Source organism: Conger conger, chromosome 8 (assembly GCF_963514075.1).
Source record: "Conger conger chromosome 8, fConCon1.1, whole genome shotgun sequence".
NCBI classification, from domain to species: Eukaryota; Metazoa; Chordata; class Actinopteri; order Anguilliformes; family Congridae; genus Conger; species Conger conger.
The window spans coordinates 41,605,957-41,619,107 of NC_083767.1; the positions used below are offsets into that span (position 1 = coordinate 41,605,957).

Consider the following 13,151-nt stretch of genomic DNA (forward strand, 5'->3'; position numbering starts at 1 on the left):
ATGCTTTTTAAAGCGACGGTGCATTCCCACCACATTGTCGCAATGCTCCAGCCCCCCGAACCTGCAGCATCACTGCGAGACAGCAGCACGCTAGCCCTGGCAGAGGCTTGTTATTCGGCTCACCCGAGTGGAGAGCTCCGGGGGGCAGAGGCTGAGGTCAGCCCAGGTTCAGGCACAGTTTACAGGGAAAGCTGCGTCTGAGCTCTCCCTGCGCGGTGGGGTCCCAAACCCCATCTGTCATCCTGCGTGCGGCTCCCTCCAGATCCCCGAAACCCCCTCTCTCGCTCTGGCTCCTGCCCTCTCTTATGGGAACGATCGGGAGCTCCTTCACATGCCTTCCTGGCACACTACCACACTGTCCACAAAACCACGACTGGTTAATTACATTAACACACGGCTGCGGAAATGTGTTTGTGTGTGTGCGAGCACGTGTGATGGTCAGGAGTCGAGCCCTCTCTGGGAGTGTGTCCAATCTTAGATTTTTCCAAACCCTGTCATTTCCCACAAACTGTCATTTCAGACAGTCCTTGGAAGCTTCTTCAGAGCTGGACTGTTCAGAGCAGTTCCTGGTGTGCTAGTTAGCCAGCATACATATATTCTCCTTTAATGTTGTACTATATCACAGGGATCATCAAATCATGGTCAGGTGTGAAGACAGTCTGGCCAGTCAGTAGCACTAATTACCGGGAGAAAAGAAAAACAGGGCTGGATTTGAGGGCCAGATTTGCTCAAGCTATTTTGAGTATTATATAGCATGGCTGTTATATCATTGATGCAGCTACAAACTTGCCTCTCTGGTTTTGTAAGAAAGCTCACTGCACAACACACATACAATGGTAAACTTGCGGGGCTTTACCCAAACTCAGTGTGCCTTATCTGAGCATACCAGGATGTGTTTGTGCAAAAGAAAAAGGCAAAGCAAAAACTCACTTTGCTGCTGAAAATACTTATTTTCCACAAGTTAAAGTGCAAATGCACAGACGTCTCAGTCCATATGAGACCGCGGTCTCTGCCAATAAGTCTCCCAGTGCTATGCGAACCCACTTGGGGATCTGTCATCGAGCTGAACGTTCTGTGGGCTGACTGTAAGCACACTTCCACCAGCTCTCTCCTTCCAGCACCTCCTGGGTCTGGAGGTTATGTGGGGTGATGTTTTCCGATGCCATATGTTGTGTAATGTAAGAACTGATTAAAAGTGTGATTATGCATGGCACGTGAATGCCTGTCTTGCCCAGGAGTCTGGTTGACTGTAGACTGACTCTAACGGTAGGTAGACGCCAGTCCTGTTCTGGGAATAGTACGTGTCTACAGTATCTTGGCAGTTTAAAGTAATAAAGTTTAGAAAGAGGAGCAGGGTAAAAGGAAAAGGGTAAAACTTGTTTGAATATTTGTGGGGTGAATTCCATAGACTGCCAGAACTGGAAACCTCTATAGTCCTGTTATTCTGTTTTCTAATATTGGCGGGGGGCGGTTGTAGCCTCAGTTTCCGCCATTCTTCTGCAGACTTTGGCAGTCTTGCTTCTGGCTCTCCAGGTTCTTCTCCAGCTCTTGCTGGCTCTTGACCAAGTTTGTATCTGAAAAGTGGTCTATTACTTAATATGTTACTTCAAGAAAATACAAACATTTCTCTGTAACATGAAAATGAGGGTTTGGAAATCTCACATTTGCTGTATTTTACTGACACACTCATGCAGAAAGCAAAAAAAACAGTAAACATCTAAGTCTAAATCTGGCATCTAAATTATATAAAATATATCTAAGACTCTTAAGAATCTTCGCACAGTACATGGTGTAAGTGCGGGATGCTCCTTGGTTTAACCTCTCTCTAGTGTTTTTAATGTGATGCGACCCAGTTTTATAGTTGAGAACTGCACCTGTGGATAATTAGATTCTGATTCCCCTCTAAATTGAACTTACTGTACACCCTCCTAATTCCCCTCTAAGCTGAATTTACAGTTCCCCCTCCTGATTCCTCTCTAAAATTAATTTACAGTACCCCCTCCTGATTCCCCTCTAAACTGAATTTACAGTACCCCCCTCCTGATTCCCCTCTAAACTGAATTTACAGTACCCCCTCCTGATTCCTCTCTAAAATGAATTTACAGTACCCCCTCCTGATTCCTCTCTAAAATGAATTTACAGTACCCCCTCCTGATTCCCCTCTAAACTGAATTTACAGTACCCCCTCCTGATTCCCCTCTAAGCTGAATTTACAGTACCCCCTCTTGATTCCTCTCTAAACTGAATTTACAGTACCCCCTCCTGATTCCCCTCCATCCATCCATCCATCCATCCATTATCTGAACCCGCTTATCCTGATCAGGGTCGCAGGGGGCTGGAGCCTATCCCAGCATACATTGGGCGAAAGGCAGGAATACACCCTGGACAGGTCGCCAGTCTATCTCAGGGCACACACACCATTCACTCACACACTCATACCTACGGGCAATTTAGACTCTCCAATCAGCCTAACGTGCATGTCTTTGGACTGTGGGAGGAAACCGGAGTACCCGGAGGAAACCCACGCAGACACGGGGAGAACATGCAAACTCCGCACAGAGAGGCCCCGGCCGACGGGGATTCGAACCCAGGACCTCCTTGCTGTGAGGCGGCAGTGCTACCCACTGCACCATCCGTGCCGCCTCCTGATTCCCCTCTAAACTGAATTTACAGTACCCCCTCCTGATTCCCCTCTAAGCTGAATTTACAGTACCCCATACCTTACCCCCCCTCCATCTGTACCCATCCCACTCCCTCTGCCCAAGCTGACTAATAATACCATATCCGTGCTCCTGTCAGTTTAGCTGTTTAATACTAGGGCATTGAAAATGAATCAGTTCATTACGCATTCATACTTAAATGGAAGATGTCTTTCACATGTCAATCTGTCAAGAAAAGTGTTCTACGGACCAGGGTGGTAGCCAGGTACTGTAATCTCATTTCCCAATGCAAAGCAGTGTTAAATGTATGCACTGCCTTGTAACTGATGGATATCTCTTATCTGCTAGTGCACTGTGTGTGAGAGAAGCTCTATATAGCTCTTATCAGGTTTTATCAGGGATACCTTCAAAGAGAAGTACTTTGGCTGACCGTAGAGGTGTTTTATCAGGGCATTTTTACAGAAATAATGTAGCAGTGTATAGTAGACACTGTATCTCATACATGCCTCACCACAAAAAGCTCCACAATGCATGCGTTTTTTTCATTTGTGACGTAATTTTGTCATGTGAGCATATTTCTTTAAATAGGACAACAGCTTTGCAGTGGGAGGCACACGGAGTGGCATTACTGTACAAATGATCATACAATGAGTTACTGATGACTGATTTAACCTGATGAAATTGATTGTAATGTTCTGGAGCCGTGTAGCACTGCCCAAAACCTCACACAGATGACAGACGGGGGTTGGGGTGAGCAACACCATGCGGAGAGCAGATCTGGGTTCAAGTAGTATTTTAGCTAGGGTACAACAATACTAAAAAATACTTGAGATAGCCATTGGCAACGATGCAAAAACATGTAAAAGAGTACAAGCATTGATCCCAAAACAAAAATTTAGAAAAATATTTGTAAAAACCTTCATTAAAGTTGCTACATGATTAAAAACCAGCGACCAACGTGTATCGACCAAGAGTTTGTTTTCGTCAGGGTCATAATAAAATAGTATTTGTTTTGGATTCAAATAGTTTTCTGCATTTGACTAAGCTTGCCTAGTGTATTAGAACAAATTAAATGATCACAAAAGTATAAACCCCTGCCCATCTGCCCCTCCTTGCAGGCTCAAATGCACCAGGCAAGATCAATAGAGCACAGAAAAGTATTTGAATCCAAAACAAATCCTATTGGAACTGGGGGAGAAAACATACACGGAAGCAGTGTTCTCCAACCGTAGTCCTGGAGAGCTCCAGGGTCTGCTGCCATTTGTCTTTGTGTCCATGTGTGTGTGTGTCTATGTGTGTGTGCAGCAGAACCAGTAGCTGTACTGGACCAGGTCCAGAGACAACGGCTGTGAAGTGTCTCCTTGTTTTTGTAACATTAATGTCTGTGCTTGGGGGTGTGGTCTGTTTTCAGCGGAGCTTGTGTTTGTAACATTAATGTCTGTGCTTCGGGGTGAGGTCTGTTTTCAGCGGGGCTTGTGTTTGTAACATTAATGTCTGTGCTTCGGGGTGTGGTCTGTTTTCAGCGGGGCTTGTTTTTGTAACATTAATGTCTGAGCTTGGGGGTGTGGTCTGGTTTCAGCGGAGCTTGTGTTTGTAACATTAATGTCTGTGCTTTGGGGGTGTGGTCTGTCCTCAGCGGAGACGCCCATCGAGGAGTTCACGCCCACTCCGGCCTTCCCCGCACTGCAGTACCTGGAGTCTGTGGACGTGGAGGGCGTGGCCTGGAGGGCGGGGCTTAGGACGGGGGACTTCCTCATCGAGGTAAAGCCCAATTAATCTGTAACTGACAGAAAGGCACTTAGAGTATGTTATTTTTGTGTACATATTGAATAGGGTTTCTAGATGTCTCATTTTCAAGCAGAATGTCTGGCTTTCAAATTATTTGTTCTTATTTCTTACTCTTTCTTTTTTTGACTAATCAGGCAGATCTGCACAAGATCTCTTGATGACTTTATCAAAACATTTATATGTTCAAATCTGTGTTTTATCGCTGGCTTTGTCCTACTCTAACCTAGCCCTTACTTTACCTACTTCACTACATTATCCCCATTCTTTATGTTTAAAAATAAATAAAAAAACTGCCAAAAATATGTTTGCGATTACACTTTCAGCTGTGCTTGTTGTCCAGTTTTGACAAAATCAAAATCTGGCAGCCCTAGTTGGATCCAAGGTTAGATCTGGTTTTCCGGAGCTGTAGTTACAACTGTAAAAATGTCCTCATTTTCTGGGACCTAAAACCAACGTTATCTTATCTGTTCTTATGTTGTCTTATTGGAGTTGAAAAGCAGAAACAGAGTCCTCATAGCAGTGAAGGTCTGCACCATGAACAGTGTAATTACTGCTGAGCGGGGCTTCGCTGAGACGACTGCAGGCGCTCTTTGTGCTAATCGTGACCCCATTGATAATCCCAGAAGGTTTTCTTTAATGAAGATCTAAGCTTCTACTGAGGGTCTTATCCACACAGGCTGCACTTGCTGAAATAGCGAAGTTTCTGTCCTAAAATACTCTCAGAGTGTGTGTCGGTATATATAGAAGGCACGGAAATATACCTGTCCGTATGAGAGACTCAAAATAGAGAGCGAAGCGTTGCTTACCTGCAGAAGTACGCTCCTCTTGGCAGCAGAGGAAGAACCATGTTTGGAGCGTACTGTAGCCACTATTATGGTCTCATTGGACCAGACTTTATTACAGTCTCAGTGAACCGAGCCGAAGATTCATGTGGCATTAAAGTAACACAAAGGACACAGAGGACGGGGCTTATTTCTGATTAAATATGAACGCAGTCATGCGTTCACAGCGCATGTGTCTGATGATCCTCGGAGCAGAGCTGGTGTGCAGATGAAGTGACTCATCACATATGTCACTCTGATTCCACTGACCCGAAAAACACAGAGGCGCTCAGTACACTGAGTATCACTCAGACCCGCCGTGATGAACATATGCACACACGCACACACATACATAGACACACACACACATAGACACACACATACTTAGACACAGACACACACGCACACACGAGCACACTTATGCGCACACGCACACACATAAACATGCACATACTGTACACACATGCACATGCACATACACATACACACAATGAATCTCACACACCACACACACATAAAGATATTTCCTCACACGGTGAGTTCCAGCTCCACAACTCCCCTCCACCTCTGCCGTCTGCCTGGCAGTTCCTTCTGAGGAGCTAAAAACAGCCCAGTTCCGACCTGAATGTGTCAATCTCACAGCTCCCGAAAAAAGCCCCGCATCACCGTCCCATTCCAGCGCGCCCCCTCTCCGCGGCGTGACACGCTCGCGGACGCGGGGGCACGGCACTGCCGTGACCTAGCGGCAGACTCCGCCGGCTGAAAGGACGAGGCCCTGTTCTTGTCCTCTGACAAGGTGGACATCAGTGGGTACAGTGCAGCCGACCTGCCAGTGTAGCAGGGTTAGCTCGGCTAGTTCCCTAGTAAACGCTCAGCGTGAAGCGCAGTAAAGCCAAGGCTCGTAGCAGGGTTAGCGCGGCTAGTTCCCTAGTAAACGTTCAGCGTGAAGCGAAGGAAAGCCAAGGCTCGTAGCAGGGTTAGCGCGGCTAGTTCCCTAGTAAACGTTCAGCGTGAAGCGCAGTAAAGCCAAGGCTCGTAGCAGGGTTAGCGCGGCTAGTTCCCTAGTAAACGTTCAGCGTGAAGCGAAGGAAAGCCAAGGCTCGTAGCAGGGTTAGCTCGGCTAGTTCCCTAGTAAACGCTCAGCGTGAAGCGCAGTAAAGCCAAGGCTTGTAGCAGGGTTAGCGCGGCTAGTTCCCTAGTAAACGTTCAGCGTGAAGCGCAGGAAAGCCAAGGCTCGTAGCAGGGTTAGCGCGGCTAGTTCCCTAGTAAACGTTCAGCGTGAAGCGCAGGAAAGCCAAGGCTCGTAGCAGGTCACTGCGACAACGCTCCCTGATGACATGATAACGTTGTGGCCCTTGACTGACCGGTAACAAATTTGCCTTACAGATCTTTGGGTCGAGCGAGAGGGGTTCAAACCCCACCCCAGACTCGATCTCGTTACTCCAGCAACCCCCCCTGACAGCTCCTCTCCTCCCTCCCTCAGGTGAATGGGGTAAACGTGGTGAAGGTGGGGCACAAACAGGTGGTCTCCCTGATCCGGCAGGGGGGCAACCACCTCCTGATGAAGGTGGTCTCCGTCAGCCGTAAGCCCGAATCGGAGGAGGTGGTGCGGAAGAAAGGTAAGGTTAAAGGTCATGGGAGAAATTCAGTTTGAAGCATCAGAAATCTTTTCTCACAGGTTTGATCTCTTCCTGAAACGGCGCAAAAGTAAACATTCACCTGGACAGACACTTGTAATATGGTGTTTTTACTTCTGCCTGACCAATCAGACAAAGCCCAGGGCGTGAGTCCCTCAGTTAAAACAATGTTTATTGGCTCAAACCTCTGACTTCCGCCACCATGCCATAACTTTAGCGAGAACTTCATGTGAAGTGATCTGGAAAGCTTAATCTGGAAAGGCTTGTTTTGATTTGATTGCAAATGTCCTCAAAATGACAGTGTGAATTCTGAAGATTATATTACAGTTTAGCACAGCCCTGTCTCTCTCAGTGAGTCTCCACTGAAGCCCTGTAATGGGACACTCACAGGAGAAGTGGACTGGCCTGAGTGTGTGGAGCGGGGTGGGTGTTCGGGCGTGGATTACTCCTGTGAGTGTCTCATCAGACCTGCGTAGCGCCGTTCCCCTGTAATTCATCTTCCTGCTGACACACTCCGCAATCAGGGCGGACGTCACTTTCCGCCTTTCAAAACCCAGCCACGCGTTTCCTTTCCCAGAGCTGCGCTTCATGCGTACCTGAGCATCAGAGAGGTAGCGAGAGAGACGAACAAACAGATGAACCACTCAGACAGTGAGGCAGAGAAAAACGGAGGGATAGAGAGTGAGACTAACAGACAGACGGAGAGAAAGGCAGACAGAAAGAGATGCGTAGCGACTGAGCCTGCCAGATATTTTTAGCATCAGGATGCCCCTGTGTTGTGCGGCAGTGAGAGGATCTCCTTTTGATTTAATCGTTTTGAGGTTTGGAGTACAAGCCTAGCTTCTCTGTGCACCCCGGTTCAGAGTGGTTTGGTTGCTATAGTGACACTCTGTACACAACCTTTCTTTCACAGTCAGATAGCACAGGGAACAAACGGGTTAAGGAACGGTTAACTAACCTGTAGAAACTCCTTCATGTCATCTGTTTGAGGAATTAAGGCAAAAATGTATATACATGTATACATGAGAGCACAATATATGCACATTTTCTACTTGTTGAAGTATCGTGGTTGTTTATTTTATTTCATTTTTTTATTCGCAATCTAATCACAGGCTCATGATGCTGGCAAACCGTGAAGCAACCTGTGCCTACATGTGTTATGAATTCAAATGAATTGCTCACAGTCATAAGTGCAGATGGATCATATGAGATGCAGTCACTACTCCTTAGCAAAGCATGTGCAATCGGTCAATTCAGTGTGGATCCTATTCAAAATGCTGTTTAGATAATATACAATTTGGCTTAGTAGAAAGAGAGACACATTCATACAATATGCAATCTAGTAATGGCACCTGTTCTTCACAGCTTAGTAAATAAAAAAATAAATAAAAATTTCGTTTGAAATCCTTTTTTGTAGTTTACCCAATATCTTGCGATGTCACACAAGACGTTTTGGTAAATGAGATGAAATAAGAGTCTGTTCTTTGATCTGGCAGCTAGTTATTTCTCCTGATGGTGTTGGAAGGCTGGTTTGATTGCTTGGAAACACAGTGAAGGAAGTTTCTTTAAAGGAAAACACCAACATTTTAGGAAATATACCTTTTTTCCGACTTACCCTGACTTAGACACGATATTCAATTTCATTTTCATTTTAGTGCATTCACTGGCTCAATTTCCATGATAGCATAATGTGTTAGCTTAGCGTAAAGACTTGAAGCCTATCAGAGTCAGTAGCCTACCTCCTTCAAAGTGAAGAAATTCACCTTACAGCAACTCCAAAGCTGGCTTATTTTCACGAGGTATCATGTGTATTTGAAATACACGTACAGGAAAAAATTTAAATGAGAAGCATTGTTTTCAAAGAAGTTATACGGTTGGAACTATAACCGCTGAACATCCTCTTCCTTCTTCCGCTGGTTGAGCGCAGTGATCAGAACACCTTCTGAAGGTAGACCTAGATCCATGTGTGTTAAGGAATGGCTCACACACACTCATACCTACAGGCAGTTTAGCTTCCAATTAGCCTAACCTGCAAGTATTTGGACTGTGGGAGGAAACCAGAATACCCAGAGAAATCTCACATACTGGTACAGTAAATTAATTTCCAATTCCAAATATATTCCAAATGATACTTCTCATTCACCCATTCTCTCTCACACACGCACACTCTCACACCAACGGCGATTGGCTGCCATGCAAGGCACCAACCAGCTCCTCAGGAGCAATTGGGGGTTAGGTGTTTTGCTCAGGGAGATTTTCTGGAGCCTACCCACAAAAGTACCCCTTGTGTGGCTTTAATTAACATGTTTCAATGTATTGTCTTTTTTTAAACATAAATTTAGCATGTTCATTCATTTGAATATACTGTACTTCTTTGAATATGCCATTTGGAAGTCTTACAAGCAAGCTGTACTGTAGAACCATCTTAAATGATTGCTACACAAATCAGTCCCCTGTTCCAATTTCGTATACAAGCTTTAAAACTTTATTCAGTAGGGGAGAGAACATTGTGTCAGGAGTTGATTATATAATGTTTTTAACTCTGATTGGAAACTTTGAGAAGGCTCCTAATTGGCTGTGGGATATTCTCCTTGCATTATTAATATGCTTCTTTCAATTTTTGATGCCTAATCAGAAGATAATCTGCATATTATTTTACAACAGAAAAACCTTTGTAGTGATGTGAAACTATCCCCACATGTAAAAAATGAACTGTCGTATCTGTTGTATCCGTATGATGGTGTGCACTGGCATATTGCGTATCATACAGAGAACATGGTCAGCTATGTATTTATGGGAGGTCCAATTTCAGGCTGGAAATATTAGGAGATTATGCTAGTAACAGTAAATTATTCAAGACTGCCCATGTTTGCAGAGATGTATTGTTTACTGAAAGGGAAAGCAGGTCTACACTTGGATTGTATAAATGTGGAAATCTTATGATTAAAATCTTCCTTGTGCTGTCTGTAATCCTGAACCTTGCGTGCAAGATGAGCTTTTAATAGCATAACCAAAGTGTGTGTTTTCCAGCTGTGATAATTTACATATTTATTCCATGAATGGGTGTTTTTCTCAAGGCTGACGGTAATTTTGAGCATTGACCCAGCTCTCTTTGTGTGTTTTCCCCAGACTCATAGTTCAACAGTATTACTAAACAACCGCCCACTAGTAACTGGTAAAATGTTACTATGGAAGCTGCTCATTCATAAAGTCTGATAAAGTGTAGTGACGTGATGAAGGACACTATTAATGAGACTGACCCCTACGGTCAGAGCCAAAAATAAAGCTTGCAGTTGAGTGTTGTCAACCCCAGTCAGACATTTATAATTTTGGTGTGAGCATCTGTTGTGCACACAGAATGCAACCAAGTGTGGCAATTTCCATTTATTTTCATGGAAGCACAAAGCTGTGAATCTGTCTTACTTGATATTTGTTCCACAGCAGGATATAACATGACATAACATAACAACTCTGGCTCCTCAAGCCTTTTTATCAAGCCTGGTCTTGAAAACCCTCCAGAGTTTCTGCCTCCACTACATCACCTGGCAAGCTCTCTTACTGAGTTACTGAGTGACATTACAGCTACAAAGCTGATGTTTTCATCCAGAGCGACTTACAGTTTATTAGACTAAGCTGGAGCAATGTGGAGTTAAGCGCCCTGCTCAAGGGCTGTTGGGCAATGTCGATTTTATCGTGGCTACACCGGGGTTTGAACCACTAACCTTCCAGGTCCCAGTCGAGCACCTAAACCACTAGCCTACAGTCTGCGTTAACTTCTCTCCTTTACTGAGGCATGTCACTGGGTATGATTCAGTGCCCTTTATGGCGTGTGTCTGTGTGGCTCTCAGCAGTGGCTTCACCTCTGTCTGCCTGGCGGTGCCCATCTGGACCTCAGGCAGTATGTGCTCTTTTGTCTCCCTGATCTGTGTCCCCTTTGCATGAAACAGGTGTCACTCACACTATCAGTCTCTATTCCCCTTGTAACATCGCAGGGCTGTCCAGATAACCTGTCAACAAACTTGCTTTTAAAGGTCACGCTGAGAATTGCCTGGAGAATTGGTTCTCTAATCCCCCGCCTACCACAAATCTCAGCACATGGGCACCTCTTAGCCAGCTCCAATATTTACCAACCTCTTACCTGTAGCTGGATACAAAGACTCTAGCCTCTTCCAACCGATTTAGAAAAACTAAATTGCAGCAAATGTTTTTTAAGGCTATACAGAGATGCTGTGTTCCAAATTGTTATGCACATTTGAGCAGAATTTCTGGTGTTTGTTCTGAAGTAAGGCAACACACCTAGCGTGAAGACAATATGACAGTGTGGGAATGCCAGCAGAAGACACTAAATGTTAAACTGAACAGAACAAATCCACGGCTTTCACATGGGTCAGGCAGGTTTTAGTGGACTAACAGGAAACTGTATACTGTTCAGGATACTTTTCTGGCTCATTGACCTTCCAGCTAGAACATCAGTTGGGTCGACATCCTCTTTTTCTTCAATAATGACATTTATATTGGCTAAATTATTCATATTGTGATTGCATCCAAGTTGAAGTTGTAACCAGCACATGTCAAACAATAAGAGGAGAGAAGCAAAAAAAAAAAACATCTGCCAGAGAATACGGTCAGAGAGAGAGAGGGCACAAGAGACAAGAGACACGGAGAGAGACAGTGACAGAGAGAGAGAGGGAGGGCATGAGAGACGGAAAGAGAGCGAGAGAGAGAGAGAGAGAGAGAGGCAGTTTCCAATAAGTTTAAAGAAAGCTGGGCAGAGGGAGGAGAATAAGATGAACAGAGAGCATAGCTCTGTAGGTGGGTGGAATATTCACTGGCATAAACAGTCAGAAAGAAAGGAGCTGAATTCAGGAGCTGGTGGGAGAGAGAGGCAGACCTAGGGGAACAAGAGGCTGAAATCGGATGAGCTCTCGGTCGGGGAAGCGCTCCCAGATCCCCCCCTACTTCACGCTACCGCTTTGCGCACGCGACGGATACTCTTCACCTGCTTCTGTGGTGAAGAGGTGCAGCGTGGGAAAGGGAGAGGAGGCGGGCATGGAGAGATTGGCGATTGGCCCGGGCGCAGGGACGGAGATCTGAGCCACGCGGGCTGGCTCCGGGAGGGAGACGCCAGGAGCGAACGGAGCAGTCCTCGTCTTTCACCACGCGTTTGGAAACCGACGATGTGAAGAGGATTTCGCCGTAAAGAAGCTGCTTCATCGTCTATCGCCACTCCAGCCTCTTACTGCTACCTTCGTGATGAAGACCTTTCTGCGCTAGACAGGAGCTGCTTGACAATTAGGAGAAAATAAACCAGAATAAGACAAAATCCTTTTTTTTTTTCTTTGGCTGGAGAATGTGAAGTGTTGTTTTTTTAACACGGCAGCCTTCGCGGTTCTGTTGCTAGGAGTGTCTGAGGTGAGGTGAGGCAAGTAACGCACAGCACCTTCTGCTTGGAGGGGTGCGAGGAGAAGGGGACCTGGAGACTGTTAACCTTTCTGCGGTTAGTAAAACCGCCAAACTGTATTTTGCGTGATCTCTCCAGGAGGATTCAGAGGCCCTTTAAGCAGGAGGCAGAAGCTGCTGCAGTCTGCTGGGCACCACCACATGAGTTGCTGCAGTGGGCTGCACAGATCCGAAGGGTTTTTGGAGAAGGGGGGAGGGGGTGAACATCTGGCCACCGTGCTGAAACTGGCCCACCTGCACGGGTGTGGGTAGAGAGGCTTTTCGGAATTTACACCTGTGATACAACTGCTTGGATTTTACTGGAGAGAATTTCACTGCATCGATATCCTCTGCAAAGCATACATTGAGTTTGGTGAACTTAGTGTTAACCCTACTTTTCCCTGGCAAGAACTGAGGAAAACTGTTGTACCCTACTCTCAGACCTGCATGGATTATCTCTTCCAAGGCTCTTCAACTGCAACTAGAAAAAAAGGAATAGATGAATTCAATATTTTTTAGAATTTGGAATGCTTTATGTTTTTTACGACTCAACCAAAGATGCTGTCTCCTGTCATACCATCTGACTTCTGAGTCACGTTGCTTGCATGACACATTTTGCAACTAATTCGCTGTTAAACATTTTTAGCTCCACCGTAGCCTTTTGGCTTCCCAAAGCCCTCCACCCAGGTCATATCTGCGGAACGCACACGAACATATCGATTGGCGCTTTAGATATATCGGTGCAGCTCTGGGGGAACCGTGGCCCAAGGCACGTCTGTAAACGGCGAGCCTTTCCCACAGGCACG

General features: G+C 45.6%; 1 protein-coding gene across 1 annotated transcript in view; it reads left to right on the plus strand.

Annotated features, from left to right (window-relative positions):
• The window catches only part of shank3a (SH3 and multiple ankyrin repeat domains 3a), a 262,588-nt gene that overhangs the window by 237,359 nt on the left and 12,078 nt on the right, over window positions 1–13,151 (plus strand). The window contains exons 16-17 of the mRNA XM_061251833.1: window positions 4,297–4,421; window positions 6,753–6,888. Of these exons, the coding sequence (XP_061107817.1) occupies window positions 4,297–4,421; window positions 6,753–6,888 (261 nt within the window). The remainder of the gene's footprint in view (window positions 1–4,296; window positions 4,422–6,752; window positions 6,889–13,151) is intronic.